Consider the following 18500-nt stretch of genomic DNA (forward strand, 5'->3'; position numbering starts at 1 on the left):
TTATACAATGGCTGTGAACCAATCAGATTGCTTGATTTGAGGTACCCATTTTATAATTGGTATTATACCATGGTCTGGGTGAATACTCGATTCTGATTGGCTGCAAGGTGTCCATTAATTTGTGATAATGTACAGTGATAATGTACACCTACCTAAATGGTCTGTTCACTGTTCATATCAATGCGCCAGGATCACGACAGAGCCGCTTGAGCTCTATACCACCGTTAACGCTTAATATGGCACTAAGTTTAGAAAGAAATTGAGTCGGTCAAAGTAACTATTTAGATGACCTCTGAGTGCTCAGTTTATTAAAATAACGGCTATTTAGAAATCAGATTTTCATTCTGGTCAGCTGACAGAAGCCGGGCTCTCAGCTGTCAAGAGGAAAAAGACGAGATCAACAAAAAGAAAACAACAAAATGGGCAGTTTTATAGTAATAGTAGTTTATTTGTCATTGCATAATAAAATCATACAGCGAAATTGCAGTTGCAAACTCCCCTTTGTGCAAACATACAGTACAACCAGACAATTCACCAATGATTCACCAGACCCCACAGTAGATAGACTTAATAATAAATAGGGTAGTAATGGTAGTAATAGTAGTAAATAACTATATGTAATATACATCTATATATATATTCATAATACATATATACACACCTATGACAGCAGCATAATACTTTATACTTTATAATTTGGGAAGTGATTGTGATTTATTGAGTATTGTGACGGCCCTTGGGAAGAAGGAGTTATGGAATCTGGAAGAGCGAGTTTTTAGTGTCCTGTAGCGCCTTCCGGAGGGTAGGGGAGTGAACAGGTGGTAACCGGGGTGAGTGGGGTCTTTGAGGATGCTCTTAGTTCTGTTCAAGCAGCGGGTGTTGTAAATATCCTCGAGGGTGGGGAGTTGTGTTCTGATGATCTTACCTGCTGTTTTGATGATGTTATGTAGTGGTTTATTGTCCTGAGCCGTGCAGCTGCCGTACCAGGCAGTGATGCCATATGTCAGCACGCTCTCTATTGCACATCTGTAGAAAGACACTAGCAGGTCCTTTCTTATATGTGACTTTTTCAGTGTGCGGAGGAAGTACAGTCTTGTTTGTGCTTTCTTTGTTATTGCTGCTGTGTGTTCTGACCAGGTTGCCTCCTCGGAGATGTTGATGCCGAGGTATTTGAAGGTTGGTACTGTCTCTACTGGCTCGTTGTTGAGTAGTAGTGGTGCTGCAGGGTGGGGTTTCTTTTTCCTAAAGTCCGTGATGATTTCCTTTGTTTTATTTGCACTGAGGTCCAGGTTATTTGATGCTGACCACTCTTTGATGCGTGTGACTTCCTGCCTGTATGCAGTCTCATCATTGTTCTTTATTAGACCTATGATGGCCGTGTCGTCCGTGAATTTGATCAGGGAGGTGGAGCTGTGGGAAGCCAGGCAGTCGTGGGTGTTACAGTGTGTAGAGCAGAGGGCTGAGAACCCGCCCTTGTGGTGTACCGGTGCTGATGGAGAGAGCGGATGATGTGTGTGTGCCCGAGCCGTACTGTTTGGCGACGGTTCGACAGGAAGTCCACCTGCAGATGGAGTGGTCCAGACCGATGTTGAGTAGCTTGGGGATGAGTAACTGGGGGCTTATTGTATATCGAAGGCAGAGCTGTAATCAATGAAAAGTATCCTGGCATCCAGGTGTTTGGTTCTTCCAGGTGCGACAGTGTGGTGTGTAGCAGTGAGGCGACGGCGTCGTCTGTGGATCTGTTTTGCCGGTATGCGAATTGATGTTGGTCCAACATCGGGGAGATGCAGGACTTGATGTGTTTTAAAACATTTTGATGCAATGGATGTTAATGCTATAGGTCTGTAGTCTTTTAGGCTGTTGGGAGTTTTATTTTTCGGGACAGGGATGATGGTGGCCTCCTTGAAATTGGATGAAACAATGGATTGGACCAATGACAGGTTGAAGATGTCCGTCAACACCTCTGTCAGCTGGTGGGCACAGTCTTTCAGTACCCTACCGGGCACTCCATCAGGCCCCGTGGCCTTCCTCGGGTTGACAGCCTGGAGGACACATCTCACCTCTCCTTCGCTTAGGGTGAGGCCCAGACCGTGTGTAGGTGGAGACAGTGGAGCAAGGAGTGTGGCAGCCCCCTCCTGGAGCCGCTGTGTGTCAAAGCGGGCGTAGAAGATGTTAAGTTCCTCCGCCAGGGTGGTGTTGCCGCTGACAAATTTAGCAGCAGTTAACAGCAACACAATGAGAGACATCCTTGCACAAAACATACCCTGGACTCCAACATAGAAAGCTGATGGTTTTCAGTCTCCTCCGAGCGCAGCGCAAGCCATTTACGTCTTATAAGACCCGCAGACGTTAATGTAATTCCCTTGAATGCGAGAATTAACGAGCCAGTTGCATGGCGTTGCATTCTTAGACATTGCCGTTTGCTTTTATTTCGTATGTTACATACAATTGGCTAAATTATTAGTTAGCTTGACTCTAGAATTGTGCCAGGTGCAGGCACTAAGCGGCCATTTTATCCAATGATAGCCTAATCTTGAGCAGGGGACTATTTTGTCTCGCCGGTTCTCAACTCATATTCAAGGTTATGAAAACTAGATTTTGATTGCAAAATGCATGGAAAAATAAATGAATGGTCTTGTTTTGTTTCTTTGGCAAGTGGCCATGGTATAAGCGGGTTAATGCACTTCGAGGTGTCCATTATCAGAAATTATTGCACTTCGCCTCGGACGGTTCACGCCTCCACGTCGTCCAATAATTTCTGATAATGGACACCTCGTCATGCATTAACCCTTACATAGTTTATACATTTGGTTAAATAATGTGTGGTGTGAACATTTGCCTAACCATTATTTTGGATATTTATGGTACTTTAATTTGCATATTTGAAAAGATTGAAATGCTGTATTTATGATTTGTTTGGACAAGATGTAATTTGTCTTTCCTTCTGTTCAGAACCATGGCAATCTTTGGGCAATCCTCATCAACATCAACCTTTAAATAAATAAATTGGACAATGGATTGCAACTCTTGTTTCCTGTTGGTTTGTGGCTCCAGTTAGAACTTTAAATCCAGTACACAGTTGATCTGAAAATAGGTGAGTAAACTATCTGCCTCATTTCAGAGGGGTGGGTAAATTGTGTTTACTTGCATTTACCCTTTTTTTTATTTGGATTTTGATTCTGACATAGTAGTAGATGGCTTTGATGAATGAGGAAATAGGCGTGTCTGGCGCTGTAAAAGCTACGGTTCTGAGCTGGAGCGGTCCATATTGCATTGTGATTGGCTAGTTGTTAAAAACCACGCCTCTTTTGCGGGCACAAGCTCCAGTGCACGGGCATTTTCATGTGCACGCGCTCTCAACTTGATTAGAAAAACCTGGTTCGAGTTAACGACTGGCAAACGAGGTTCGTAGTACAAGTTAACTACAATCGAGCTGATCTGGTTTAGACAAACCAGATCAAGGGACAGATCCTGGATCTTCTTATAGAACATTCGTAGTACAGGCCCCTGGGACATTGTCCAAAGGCTTATCTTTTGTCCCCACTGCTAGATACCAGTCTTTTAACACTAGGATTGACCTACATAAATTCATCCGCAAACTGAGACTCAGACTATACTTCAGGCATAACACTACGAGCAGCGCCCCACCGACCTTGGCCCCCCCCTCCTCCTTCATACCCCCTGGCAATATTGACTCTGCCATAGACACCTACAGCAAACTGGTCCACCAAGACATCACCAAACTAGAACAGAGCATCCCCTTCGTCAAACAGAACATCACCCACAGGGAAAGAACAGCTCTAAATGAATTACAACAGGACGACTCTATTGTCATTCGCCCCGCCGATAAGGGTGGAGCCGTAGTGCTACAGGACTACACCGATTATGTAGCAGAAGCCACCAGACAGCTCTCTGACATCAATACATATGTCAGACTACATAATGATCCCGGGACGCCCACCCGCAATTAGCCTAGGTAAACCCAGCCCCCACGTGACCTGCTCTCTCAGTTCCCAGTCACTAGCATAGTGACTGAGAACAGGTCTGAGAGCAGGTCACGTGGGGGATGGGTTTACCCAGGCTAACCCGCAATGGCATTAAAGCTATAATTGACACGGCCCTCCAATCTGGCCACATCACTAAACGTGACCACAGATTTTTACTCCGTAAACACCACAGGACCCCAATACTCTAAAACACCTTATCCTGGACGCTCTGTTGTATCTGGCAATGAGTCCCTACTTGAACCTCTATCCCAATATGTTGACCATCACATCCAACCATTTGTCCGTACATTACCAACCTACGTCCGTGACTCCTCTGACTTCTTACTTAAACTTGACCATCTTAACCTAGACCTTTCTGATGTCATCCTAGCCACCATGGACATAGAATCCTTGTATACAAACATCCCACAACAGGCGGCTATTGACACGATCAGACAGACTTTACTCAACAGAACCACTGAACTCCCCCTAATGACTTCATCACCAAACTGGCTGAAATAAGCCTCCGCAATAACTACTTTTTGTTTGGTGAGTTCTACCTACAGACCTCTGGAGTGGCGATGGGTTGTGCCGCAGCCCCCTCTGTGGCTAATCTGTATGTGGGCACCTTTGAGAAGGATTTTGTCTTCAACCCCGCAATCAACCCGTTTATCGCCCACATCAGTCTATGGCTGCGCTACATAGACAACGTTTTCCTCATTTGGAACGGCACAGCAGCCTCCCTGCTTGAGTTCCATCGCCTCCTCAACACTTGGAATAGACACCTCCAGTTCACCATCGAGCACTCCCCGGTCTGTATCCATTTTTTGGGGTGTTTCTGTCTTTAAACACAACAATAAATTGAACTCCACTATCTACAGGAGACCCACAGACAGAAACACCCTCCTACACGCCTCCAGTTATCATCCCTCCCCCCTCAAAAATAACCTGCCAGCCGGACAATTTATGCGCCTGCGCAGACTGTGCAGTGATAAGCGGGACTTCGTATCCAAGTCCTCTGACATGCGACTGAGATTTCTGGAGAGGGGCTATGGTCGCCGCCCTGTCTCCCACGCCTACAAGCGTGCACTCCATGCCCACAGAGACATTTTGCTGGAACCCAGAAAAACGGACACTTCCCCTCCAAGAATCACTGCGACCCTCCAATACTCCCCTCTGGCCAACAAAATCAGACGCTGCCTCCTGAAACACTGGAATATCCTTCAGATTCACAACACCTTCACACTACCCCCCACGATTGCTTTTACACGCAATCCGAATATCAGAGACAAGCTGGTTAAGACCTCCCACACTCCCAGCATTACACAGCGCACCATTGACTCGCTGCCTTCCCCCGTTGGACACTTCCCTTGCGCACACTGTTCTTGCTGCGCACAATCACTTAAACTCAAGACGTTCACCACCCCGGACAATCAGACCTATAAACTTAAACACCTCACCACCTGTGCATCACAGGGGGTAGTCTACGCCATCAGTTGCCCATGTCCCTCCCTATACATTGGGAAGACGACCCGCCCATTGCGCACACAAATCACTGAGCACAAAAGTGCTATCCGCCGTGGAGACACTAAAGCTCCACTAGTCGAGCATTTTTTGAACAAGTCTCACAGTGACATTGATCTCCGCTTCTGGGCCATTGATCTGGTCAAGCAACACCCGAGAGGCGGGGATTTAGACAGAGCACTCCTCCAACGCGAGGCGCGCTGGATCCATGCGCTACACACAGCCGCTCCCCACGGCCTCAATGAAGACTTTGATTTATCATGTTTCCTATAATCTGTGCCTGTAACTCTTCCCCCTCCCCCCTCGTTCACATGTTTTACATGTTCCAACTGTATAGTGTGGTGTCTGACCTTGATGTATCCACATCCCAATGTATGATTTATAGCCTATGTATATTTCATATATGTATACTTCTAATAGCCTATAATGTGTGCATAGACCCATGCATTTTGCCCTATAGCCTATGCTGTATTTCACACAGCCTATTGTGCTATTTCTATGCCTGATTTATTTTCTCTCTCTTTGTATATATTTCTGTTTTTGACGTAGTTCATACGTCACAGTAACACTTCCGCACGCCACGTCAGCTCACCTTGTGCCACGTTACGTATTTGCTTTTATACAGGAGCGGCCACCAACTTTTCTGCCTACAGCCTGACGAAGACCAAAGGTTGAAACGCGTGCCCTTGTCCTGTGAAGATGTATTGTGTATTAACTATTTAGTATACCTGTACATTACTTCTTTATGAATTAAATTCTTTATAAGCATCAAGAAGCTCCCTTTTCTCTATTTACTATATAATGATGCTGGAAATATGAAGTTCAATCACATCATACAGGCCAAAAGCAACACAGTTGCAGCTGCAAAATGCAGGAGTAGCCTAGATATGAATCATCTTAATATGGGATCGCCTGTGTGCAGGTGATCCCATATTAAATTGCTTAGATGTAGTAGGCTATTCCAGCATGTAGGCTATGACCATTTCAATTCCAACCCAACGTCAGTCTCAGCTCCGTTGCGCACACGGCACCGTGCGCTTTGGAGACGTTTATGTAACCTTTTTATGCCGGTTTAGTGATATGTCTCCACTCACTATTCAGCTGCAATCGATCAGCGGGGTCAACACAACGTATCTAGGCTACTTGAGAGCACAAAAATGAATATATAAAAACATATTCCAAAGTGGTAAGTAGGGCTTAAAATCTAGCCTGCAACAAGTGCAAGGCTTTAGTCCTTGGTTAATTCAACATTACAATTCGTGCTCCTTCCTCGTCCAGAAAGGGGTTGGCCATTTTTCCAAACTGCTAATTCGATTGGTTCGTGGGCGGTGTATTTAAGGTCTAATCTTATCCTTGCAACTTAACCTGCTGCGGACCAGGTTAAGTGTGAAGCATTGCTATGGAAATATATGTCGGTAAGAAGTTAACTTGCTTTGTAATACGGCCAAACCAGGGTTAAACCTGAAGTTACCTCGCTAAACCACTAATCTTGCTTTGTAGTACAGGCCTCTGGCCTATACAAAACAACAACAACAACAACAACAACAACAGAGTCGTCGTCTCCAACTTCCGAGTCCGAGATTCTGAGATTGTTATTGGTAGTTTGCGTGTGTCTGTTTTGTAGTCCTAAAATGGATGGCTATTTCCATAGTTTTGGAGGGGTTGAGCAGGAGTTTATTGTTGGAGCACCACCTCACTGCCCTGTCCACCTCTTTCCATGATGAGGAGCCGTTTGTCGTCTCGTCTGCATACTTATAGACCATGACTGTCTGAGCTGTCCAGGGAAGTGGAGTGATTGGTATATAGCAGTGCTGACCAATTTGGGGCCTGCGGGCCAAGTTTGGCCGCGCTCTGTTTTTTTGGCCCGCCACGGATTTGGGGATTATTATTTTTTTCTAAATATTTTTTCCCGATTTTTCTATCCCATTTTTATCCCCCTTAGTGCTAATTTTACTTTTATTTATCCTGGTTGCTACTCCACCCTCTGCCGATCTGGGGAGAGCCGAAACTAGCTCCCTCTGAGACATGGGCAGTTAGCCAGCCTTTTCTTTTCATCTGACGGGAATTCTTCACTGGTAGGACATATCACGTGGGAGGTTCACGCTATTCCAACCGGTTCCCCTCCCTCCGAACAGACGCCCTTAACGACCAGAGGAGGAACCACATTAGCAACCAGGATATTGCATGTTCTGGTGAAGGGCGTTCCTATATGAAAAAAAAATGTTATTAACGTTCATTTTGTGTAGCTGGTATTCTCTCTCCCCGACTCTATCACACGGGTGTGAGGCATTGCTGTCTGAGGATTGATCGCTCCTGATTGGTTGGCTGAATCACCTGGTTGGGGGGTGAGCTCTGATATTTGATCCCTCCCCAGTCACTGGCTTTATACCAGCTCAGCAAGATGGACAGATCATCATCACGGGATTCACGGCAGTGGCACACTGACAAAAGAAAGTTTAGGACGGAGTGGCAAGACGAGTATTTTTTTACCGAAGTAAATTCAACAGCGGTTTGTCTCATTTGCAGACAGAGAGTGGCTGTTTTGAAAGAGTACAATATACGTTGCCACTACGAAACGAAACGAAACATGCCCTCGCTTTTTCAAACAGATAAAAAGTAGATTATTATATTGAAATGTTATTTTAAATTTAGAATGTAAATTTTCTATAAAACACAATACATTTTAATGTAATTCCACAACGTTTATTTTTGGCCCTCGGCCCTCCACCCAGATTGAGTTTTGGCCCTTCATGGGAAAGAATCTGGGCACCCCTGGTATATAGGGAGAAGAACCAGGGGGAGAGGACACAACCCTGAGGGGCCCCAGCGCTGAGCGCCAGGGAGCAGGATGTACACTTGTTCACCCTGACTTAGGATCCAGTAGGTAGTAGTAGATCCAGTAGTTTATGGCTGGCTTGATGTTCATGTCCTGTAGCTTGGAGAAGAGTTTATTGGAGAAGAGTTTATTGGGGGGTGATGCTATTATAGGCTGAGCTGAAATGGATGAACAGGATGCAAGTGTATAGGTGTTAGGTGTTAAACAAATATAAGTATATTTACACTGGTAATGAGTTAATTTAGCCTCTGTCTTTGTCCCTCTGCCTGGTTGCTTCTACAGATCACCTGTCAATCAAACCGTGTGGGCAGAGCTTGGATTCTCTGTTGCTGATGGCTCTAAGCTCAGCAGAGGCTAACGAATACTACTACTACTACTACTACTACTACTACTACTACTACTATACTAATACTATACTAATATGAACACACAGTGTTTCACTCGTTCTCTAGAGATCACACCTTCACAGCAGTGACAGTGAACTCAGAACATGTTCTCGTATTGTCCCTCTGCCCTGTTGATAACGTGCTTCTCAAGGCAGGAACAGCAGCGTGTGTTCATTAAAAACTGCATCTCAGCAACATGAGCTAATCTGCACACTGTAGCACAGAATGCTATAGGCTACCAATAACCCAGATCATGCAGGGTGACGTTAATCCTCCTGGTATAGTAATCTTCAAGGGAACAAAAGAGATGGAAAATATGTATTTCAGCAAAAGAGCTACAGTGCATTGTAAGTGCTTCATCAAGTTGTTAAATAAGAAGAGAAGAGAAAGTAGCCAATCACACAAAAAATGCAAACGTAACCCTCACATTAACTCCTATTAACTCATATCAAGCCTTTGGTGAACTCACAATGAATTAAGTTGGGAACTCAAAACTCACATTTCAACGAAACACACATGGGAGGATACCTGACTTACTGAGCATCTAATGGGTTATGCAAGCAGGTGTGTGTGTGTGTGTGTGTGTGTGTGTGTGTGTGTGTGTGTGTGTGTGTGTGTGTGTGTGTGTGTGTGTGGGTGAACTGGCCCCTGGCCTCCTATCATTTCACGAAAGGGGCCCCCGGGCAAAGCAAGTTGAGTATCCCTGCACTAGAGGGAGATAGCGAGTGTGAGTGAAAGATAGCCCCGGCAGACAGCAGATAAACAGACTGTGTTTCTGTTTTTACACTTTTTGTCGAGTCACTGCCGCTAATCCCACTGCAGTAAAGATCTGTTGTTTTGATCTAACACAGCTATTCTCAACCACTGGGCCGTGGCCCACTGGGGGGCCCCAGAGCACCGTATAGTGGGGCCGCAGAGGCAGCGGTACTGCCAAATAGATGAATAAAAATAAAATAAAAAATCATGATTAAAGCTAGTTATTATTATTTATTTTTTTATATCTAAATATGCTCGAGAATTTATATGAATCAAAAAGTTCCCAATTAAAATGCATAATTTCAATGACTTTTCACTCTCTCATTTATGTGGGAAGGCGGTCCTCGGAAATGTTTTGACAATCAGAAGTGGGCCTTAAAGTCCCTGGAAACCTAAATCCACAAAAACGTTCTAACTATGTTATTTAGGGTCTTATGTTAGTAATTGTGTGCCTCAGAAATTATGATACGTTACTTTCAACCCAAAGCCTTAAAATCGCCACTTTTCTACAAGGTCTGGATTTCCACTTCCTCATTGAAGAGAGCGGAGCGCGCGGTGCTAAAATGCAGGAGCTTATCACGTCATAAGATTTAATCGAATCACACACACATGCACGCACGCGCGCACACACACACTGACACACACACAGTAGCAATGTGCCCTCGCAGCGCAGCGGCGAGTGTGTTCGGCGAGCAACGCGCGAACACACACACACACACACACACACACAGTCCATCTCTCTTTCCTTCTCTCTCTCTCTCCTTCTCTCACTGATCTAAAGGACTCCGGTGTTTTCTGTCTGAATCGCTGATCTAAACGACTCCGGTGTTTTCTGGAGAATCACTGATCTAAACGACTCCGGTGTTTTCTGTCTGAATCACTGATCTAAACGACTCCGGTGTTTTCTGTCTGAATCACTGATCTAAACGACTCCGGTGTTTTCTGTCTGAATCACTGATCTAAACGACTCCGGTGTTTTCTGTCTGAATCACTGATCTAAACGACTCCGGTGTTTTCTGGAGAATCACTGATCTAAACGACTCCGGTGTTTTCTGTCTGAATCACTGATCTAAACGACTCCGGTGTTTTCTGTCTGAATCACTGATCTAAACGACACCGGTGTTTTCTGTCTGAATCGCTGATCTAAACGACTCCGGTGTTTTCTGTCTGAATCACTGATCTAAACGACTCCGGTGTTTTCTGGAGAATCACTGATCTAAACGACTCCGGTGTTTTCTGTCTGAATCACTGATCTAAACGACTCCGGTGTTTTCTGTCTGAATCACTGATCTAAACGACACCGGTGTTTTCTGTCTGAATCACTGATCTAAACGACACCGGTGTTTTCTGTCTGAATCACTGATCTAAACGACACCGGTGTTTTCTGTCTGAATCACTGATCTTAACGACACCGGTGTTTTCGGTATGAATCACTGATCTAAACGACACCGGTGTTTTCTGTCTTTTCCCAGAGGCGGCGGAGGACAACGAAGGAGGTGTGACCGGAAAGGAAGAAATCATCTTGATCTACCATGCACCTTTAACAGACGAAATCTCAGCTTCTTCTGCACCAGAGGGGAGGGGCTACCCATGCTGATCCGGCCTGTGATTGGCTGTGACGACGGTTACCATGGAGCGGAAGCTGAGGGGGGTCAGAGCGGGGTTGGGAGGCGCGGCCCCACCGGACGGCGGCTGGGGCTGGATGATCGTCGCTGGCTGCTTCCTCGCCACGATCTGCACCCGCGCTGTCACCAGGTGAGCGTGTGTGTGTCTGTGTGTCACGTGTGTGTCTGTGTGTGTCTGTGTGTCACGGGTGTGTCTGTGTGTCACGTGTGTGTCACGTGTGTGCGTCTGTGTGTCACGTGTGTGTCTGTGTGTCACGTGTGTGTGTCTGTGTGTCACGTGTGTGTGTGTGTGTGTGTGTGTGTGTCACGTGTGTGTGTGTGTGTGTGTGTGTGTGTGTGTGCCGATCACAGACCAATAGCAGACGGAGCTGTGGCTCTGCCAACTTGTGCGAGCTGCGCAAGAACCCCAAGATGGAGACACACACTAGGCTTCCAAACAGAAGTCCACAAACCAAAGGGTGACGTCACACCGACTTAGATGGTCTAATACATCGATCCCGATCTACTGGTCGATCCCAAAGGCCATGCTCGTCGATCATGCCATTCATAAAAATCCCCCCCCCCCCCCTCCTGCCCCGACACATGCACACACACGCACGCACACACACACACACACACACACACACACACACACACACACACACACACACACACACACACACACACACACACACACACACACACACACATTCACTCACAGCACTTTAGCGTTCAGCCATTTCGCTCTTTCTGTCTTTCTCTCTTCTCTCTCTCCCCACCGGCGTGCTCTGCCTCTGATCCATGGAGTGAACAGATAGACAGACGAGGGCTCAGTTCAGCTCCAACAAGACGTTTGTTTTGGAAGTGTGGTGCGTTAAACACCCTGTTGTGTTATGCAAGCATAGCACCTATCTGTTGGATCCACTGATGCAGTCAGCAAGTAAACGCCAGACATGGTAACACTTTATAATAACGTTCAGTCGTAACTAATCACTTACAAAACATGAATATACATTTGTAGATGATTAACTCATTGAGTGCCAAGGACGTCGATCGACGTCAAAGTAAATAGTGACGTAGAGTGCCAAGGACGTCGATCGACGTCAAATGCGTTTTTTGACGGTGGGACGTGGATCAAAGCCTCCTGCATCTCCTGTACAAATATTGTAGCTATTGGAGGTGTATAACCTATTTTACGGACTCATTAGGTGGCAACAGTGCTCTCCAGATTAGAGAAAGGTCCGGAAAACAGCAGGAAAAAGACCCGTGATCAAAGAGAAACCGCTCATGCTGCAGCCAGAGCCATATAGATTGCTCTGTCTGCAGCTGACGTTGGCTGCGAATAGCAGTCAATCCGCGCCCACAACTGAGCCTCTCTGTCTCTGCTGTATAGTTTCTCCACACAATTAGCCATAGTAAAGCAGCACCCGACGCCGAAGGGCAAAACCATTCTCAGCAGTCCGGTGTGGCTTTTCCCTGTCGCGCTGGGAGCCGGCGCACAAAAATGGAGCACTCCGAAAATAGACTGGGTGCGTGTTAGGCTGTGTGTTAGTGTGGGGAGGAGTTTGCAGCTGAGGGGGGGAGAGGGGGGTGGGGCACGCAGGCACCACACAACTACACCACGTCACTACATCAGAAAATATTATCTTCAGAGTCAGTGAATGTGCTTGAAATGCTTCATTTCACAAAAGGCGGAATATCTCAGCTTATAATTTGAAAAGCATGTTTTTGCTCAAAACAACCTATCTTCTCCGGCTCATAACTAAAGAACGGAAAATGGTATCAATAAACTTTTTTTTGCTGATGATACAATAGAGTCTCCTTGTTCTTTGTGCGTGTTCGGTGTTTACATAGTAATATCACACAATATTCTGTGGGCCTCGAGAAATCACTGAAAAAAGCTCTGAAACTCTGGCACTGGGAGCGTCCGTTCTCCAAAAGTGGCTGGCACTCAATGAGTTAATACATGTTATGTTAACATATACAAATGTGTTGTAAGTCATCTATAAACCTTTTGTAAATGAAATGTTCCTCACCTGTAGCCAATTTACAAGGCTTTCTGCATCCCCTAATCTAAAGTGTAAACCATTCATCACACATAAATGTGTTACATACAAGGGGGTAGCTCTGTCAAAATTGAAGACAATGTGGAAGTGCACTTAAACCTGCATTCTTTCAGATAGCCTGCAGGGGGCGAACCATTGGTCTGTGGACTTCTGTTTTTTTATGCCTCACGTATGGCATACGGCTTATAAATGACTTACGACTGAACGTTATTATAAAGTGTTACCTAATTGGGTAATACAATGATTTTCTTTATAAAAACAAGATTTGGCCTTCAAAAAGTATTTTATCCAAAAAATGACTTAAAAAAGGGGGGTCGTCTTATAATCAGGGTCAAGCTGCAGTAATAAATAAAACAGCTTAGTATCACGTTGAGCTGCCATTTCAAAAGTAGCTTGCAAGGCAAAAACCACCCCTGGTCTATGGTGCGTACGTGTGTGTGTGTGTGTGTGTGTGTGTGTGTGTGTGTGTGTGTGTGTGTGTGTGCGTGCGTGCGTGCGTGCATGTGTGTCTGTGTGTGTGTGCGTGTGTACATGCGTGTGTGTGCTTGCGTGTGCGTGCGTCTGTGTGTGTGTGTGTGTGTGTGTGTGCGTGCGTGCGTGCATGTGTGGGTGTATGTGTCTGTGTGTGTGTGTGTGTGTGTGTGTGTGTGTGTGTGTGTGTGTGTGTGTGTGTGTGCGTGCGTGTGTGTTAGACATGGAAATGAGACGTGAGAATGGGGGTCTGTGAAGGCAGGTGTTGACTGGGTGAGATGGGTTATTATTGGCTCGGGTTACAACAGGGAATGCACACACACACACACACACACACACACACACACACACACACACACACACACACACACACACACACACACACACACACACACACACACACACACAATGCAGTTGTTCTCATATTACAGTCTGTTCCCACCTCAACACCTCTCGTCATTGTTTTCAGTTGCTAAGGAGTTTGAGGCTCCACCTGTTAGAATGAGACAGCGCCCCCTAATGGCCGAAGTTCTCAACACATTGTTAGTCTCGGCTCCCAGACGTTTGGTGAGCGGCGCCAACAGCGCCATCTAGAGACTGAGAACTGAGTGTAGTGTAGTCATGTAGTCATTTTTTTCAATATTTTATTTTAATTCTTTTATGGAACAATACAGGAGACAATACAAGAAAAACAGGTTCAGACACAGAAAAAAACAAAAACAAAAAAAAACACATCCATCATCGACATTCAACATTGTAAATAGAGCCGGACTGATATATCGGTCCACCGATATTATCGGCCGAAATTGGCCGATAACCGATATATCGGTATCGGCCGATATGTTGGCCGATATTGCAGATATTTTTTTAATTTTCTATTTTTTAAGTTATTGTGTCAACAAGCCTCATAGGATGGAATCGCCGTACCCTAAAAATAATCCAAGGAGAAACATGCAGCAGGTGAAACCTGCACAAGATGCCCAGTTTAAGTGAAATATGAGCAGGCCTGAAGGCCCAGAACTCATTTGGATTTCTGCTGTAACAGAAAGAGGAAGTTACCATCCTACAGTCGGCGCGACAGGGAACATCTGTCAGGCGCTTCCTGCAGAGAGCGGGAAAAGAGGAAGTGAAAGTAGCCATGCGGCTTTACTGGCGGGAATGGATGAGATCACTGAGAGGCTTGTTGACAAGACAGCATGTTGTGTGGCCATATTTCTGCAATTTCCCACTATTTAGATGCTTAGTACGTTATAATAGCCAGTCCCTCCAGGAAATTGCGATTTTGCGATCGCAATAATGAATGCAAATTCAACCAAACTCCGCGATATTTGCGGGGGCTTGCAATTTTTCAAAATTCCCGCAAAAAGTTAGTAAAATGCCGCATCTTTACCTGGGTTTGAGATATGTGTGCGCTGTCATCTTGCCTGGTTGCTGTGGGAACGAGGGACAACAATAGGAAGTGACGAGAGTATGGGACGTAACGTAACACGTCATCGCATTGCGATGAGGAGGGCAAACCCCTCACATTTGCCAACAAAAATAACCGCAAAACAATGACCAAATGTTTTGCATGAAAGTGGAGGCAAACTATTTTGCACTCCGTGCAACACTGTCGTGGAGGAACACAAACGGAAATCGTCACTGGACAGCCACTTTGCTAGTGCGAAGCATTTGAGACCCACGCACACACACACACACACACACACACACACACACACACACACACACACACACACACACACACACACACACACACACACACACACACACACACACACAGGTGGCATATTTAGCTTAGGGTCTAGTAGTTTGAATATTTAACAAGGAACAAGGGATGAGGAGGACAGGGAAGGCATGAAAAGGAAATAAGGATACGAGGAAAAATATGAAGCACTAAGTATGAGAAAAGGCAAAGTGATAATAGCATTATTGAGGATGAGGAAGAAAGGAGAAGAGAAATGATGAAGGGAGGAAAAGAAAAAATGTAATTAAAAATTAATAAATTAAATTTTTTCCGCAACTCCGCAATTTTTGCCAGTTCCCGCAATTTTACCGCAAAAAAATCACATAAAATGCCGCAAATTGCATCGCAAATTTTGAGAAAAGCCGCCGCAAAATCAAGCATTTATGATCGCAATAATCACAAAAAAACTCTGCGAAATCCTGGAGGGACTTAATAGCTAGCTTTGGTTGAACTTTTATTGTAGTTCCGTGTTAATTGAACCTACCTCAATGTAACGTGAATGTGGGACGAGTCCTCACTGCCTCATGGACCTGACCGGAGCAACGAGAGCAGAGGTGGATGGCCTGGATGTAGCCGTAGCCTGTTCAGCTAGCTTGTTGTTAGCAGGTTGTCTGACCTAGCTTCAGCTAGCTTGCGGAACTTCCACTTCGAAGCTAAGGTGGGCGTGTTTGTCAGCACGTGAGCTCACCCCCATAGGCTGTGCTAAACGACGCTCATACCACGCTACCCCTAGCTCCACCCTCTCAACCTCCTGTGTCCCACTAAAACCAAGATGGCGACACCCGTCATTTGAACTCAGCCAGCGAGAAGAAATTTAATTGGATAGCTATGTCCATATTTTTATACAGTCTATGGTACAATATAATAAAGGCAAAAAAGAAAGGAAAGCTCCACTATGAACAGACGATGTTTCACAAGCCCCACAGGAATGTTGTACCGTTATTCTGCCTCACCCATAGGCAGATTATGACATGATATGATAGATCGGCAATATGGTCCCACCTCCTTTTGCACGTCATCCACCTCTCTGCCCCGAGCCCAGGACCTTCACCACACACATCATCCACCTCTCTGCCCCAGAGCCCAGGACCTTCACCACACACATCCACCTCTCTGCCCCAGAGCCCAGGACCTTCACCACACACATCATCCACCTCTCTGCCCCAGAGCCCAGGACCTTCACCACACACATCCACCTCTCTGCCCCAGAGCCCAGGACCTTCACCACACACGTCCACCTCTCTGCCCCAGAGCCCAGGACCTTCACCACACACATCCACCTCTCTGCCCCAGAGCCCAGGACCTTCACCCTGCATGTCATCCACCTCTCTGCCCCAGAACCCAGGACCTTCACCACACACGTCATCCACCTCTCTGCCCCAGAGCCCAGGACCTTCACCACACACGTCCACCTCTCTGCCCCAGAGCCCAGGACCTTCACCACACGTCATCCACCTCTCTGCCCCAGAGCCCAGGACCTTCACCACACGTCATCCACCTCTCTGCCCCAGAGCCCAGGACCTTCACCACACGTCATCCACCTCTCTGCCCCAGAGCCCAGGACCTTCACCACACACGTCCACCTCTCTGCCCCAGAGCCCAGGACCTTCACCACACACATCCACCTCTCTGCCCCAGAGCCCAGGACCTTCACCACACACGTCCACCTCTCTGCCCCAGAACCCAGGACCTTCACCACACACGTCCACCTATCTGCCCCAGAGCCCAGGACCTTCACCACACACATCATCCACCTATCTGCCCCAGAGCCCAGGACCTTCACCCTGCACGTCATCCACCTCTCTGGCCCAGTTCACCCTGTCAATGATCAAAGAAAGGCCAACATGTCGAAAAAGAACCCATGGTCAATAATGCACTCCAGCTGCCCGGCCTTGATCACATCGGAGTGTGGGCTGAAACAAAGTTGACGTTTCTTTTTTGTGCTTATACAATCTTTTCTGAAGCACGTGAGCGTTTCATATACAGAAAAGGAAGTCAGTCTGCTCATCATATTGATTATCATATTAAGCACAGTAAAACCTAATTTAATTTGCTGCCTGAATGAAGACAGAGAGATTGAGTCTGTGCTGGAGGACTGAACCGTCTGTTTCCAACAGTAATGAACTTGACTTTAACTGTGCAGAGAGGTTTAGCTCCTGGATAAGTGGTTTTGTGCGGCCTACAGTTGTGACATGCAGCTGTTCTTAACAAGGCAACATGTTCTTAGCTCAGGATTATACCAGATATCTTATTAGCTGGCCAGGCATTACACCCAGCTCACAATGCAAATGATCTCAGCTGCAGCCACTTTCCCTTTGCTTGACTTTGGATTTTTACATCCTGCTGGAATGTTTCCATGTCTGGTTTAATATGCACAGACAGAAAATCTCCTCCACAACTCAACTATAATTGAATAATAAATCAATTTGACTTCCTCTTAAGCTGCGTTCACACCAAACACAATTTTGCAAACTTCGCGCGGCCAGATTACATAGAAAGTCAATGCAAACGTGCGAGACGCGAGCCCCGGGCGGATGACGCGGTGTGAATGATGCGTGTGTGAATTTGCTTCAGCCGCTACTCGCTTCAGTTGAAGATTTTCAACTTGAGCAGAGAAACCATGCGGTCGTCAAACTCGAGCGGGTAACATGATTTTCACGTTTGAAGTTAAACAGTTAAAGCTACAACATGCAGATTGTCACCAAAGCCCCTCAGCTTTCTCAACGAAACCTCAATGTGGAATATCTGACTGTGAATCTGCCTAGCAACAGAGTGAGAACTCTTTAGCATTCATATATATATATATATATATATATATATATATATATATATATATACGGTATATATATATATATATATATATATATATATATATATATATATATATATATATATACATACATACATACATACATACATACATACACACACACATCTCGTATGCTATGTGCTATATATATATATATATAGATATATATAGATATATATATAGATAGATAGATAGATAGATACTGTAGATACATAGATAGATAGATAGATAGATAGATAGATAGATAGATAGATAGATAGATATACATACACACACATCTCGTATGCTATGTGCTATATATATATATATATATATATA

General features: G+C 45.5%; 1 protein-coding gene across 1 annotated transcript in view; it reads left to right on the plus strand.

Annotated features, from left to right (window-relative positions):
- Positions 1-11118: 11118 nt before the first annotated feature.
- Positions 11119-18500, plus strand: part of LOC310789156 (monocarboxylate transporter 12-B-like) — a gene marked incomplete at both ends in the record, with an annotated part of 32702 nt that continues 25320 nt past the window's right edge. The window contains one exon of the mRNA XM_083650745.1: positions 11119-11243. Coding sequence (XP_083506871.1) covers positions 11119-11243 — 125 coding nt within the window. The remainder of the gene's footprint in view (positions 11244-18500) is intronic.

The sequence above is a fragment of the Poromitra crassiceps genome (genome assembly GCF_964638095.1).
Source record: "Poromitra crassiceps genome assembly, chromosome: 14".
Lineage (NCBI taxonomy): Eukaryota > Metazoa > Chordata > Actinopteri > Beryciformes > Melamphaidae > Poromitra > Poromitra crassiceps.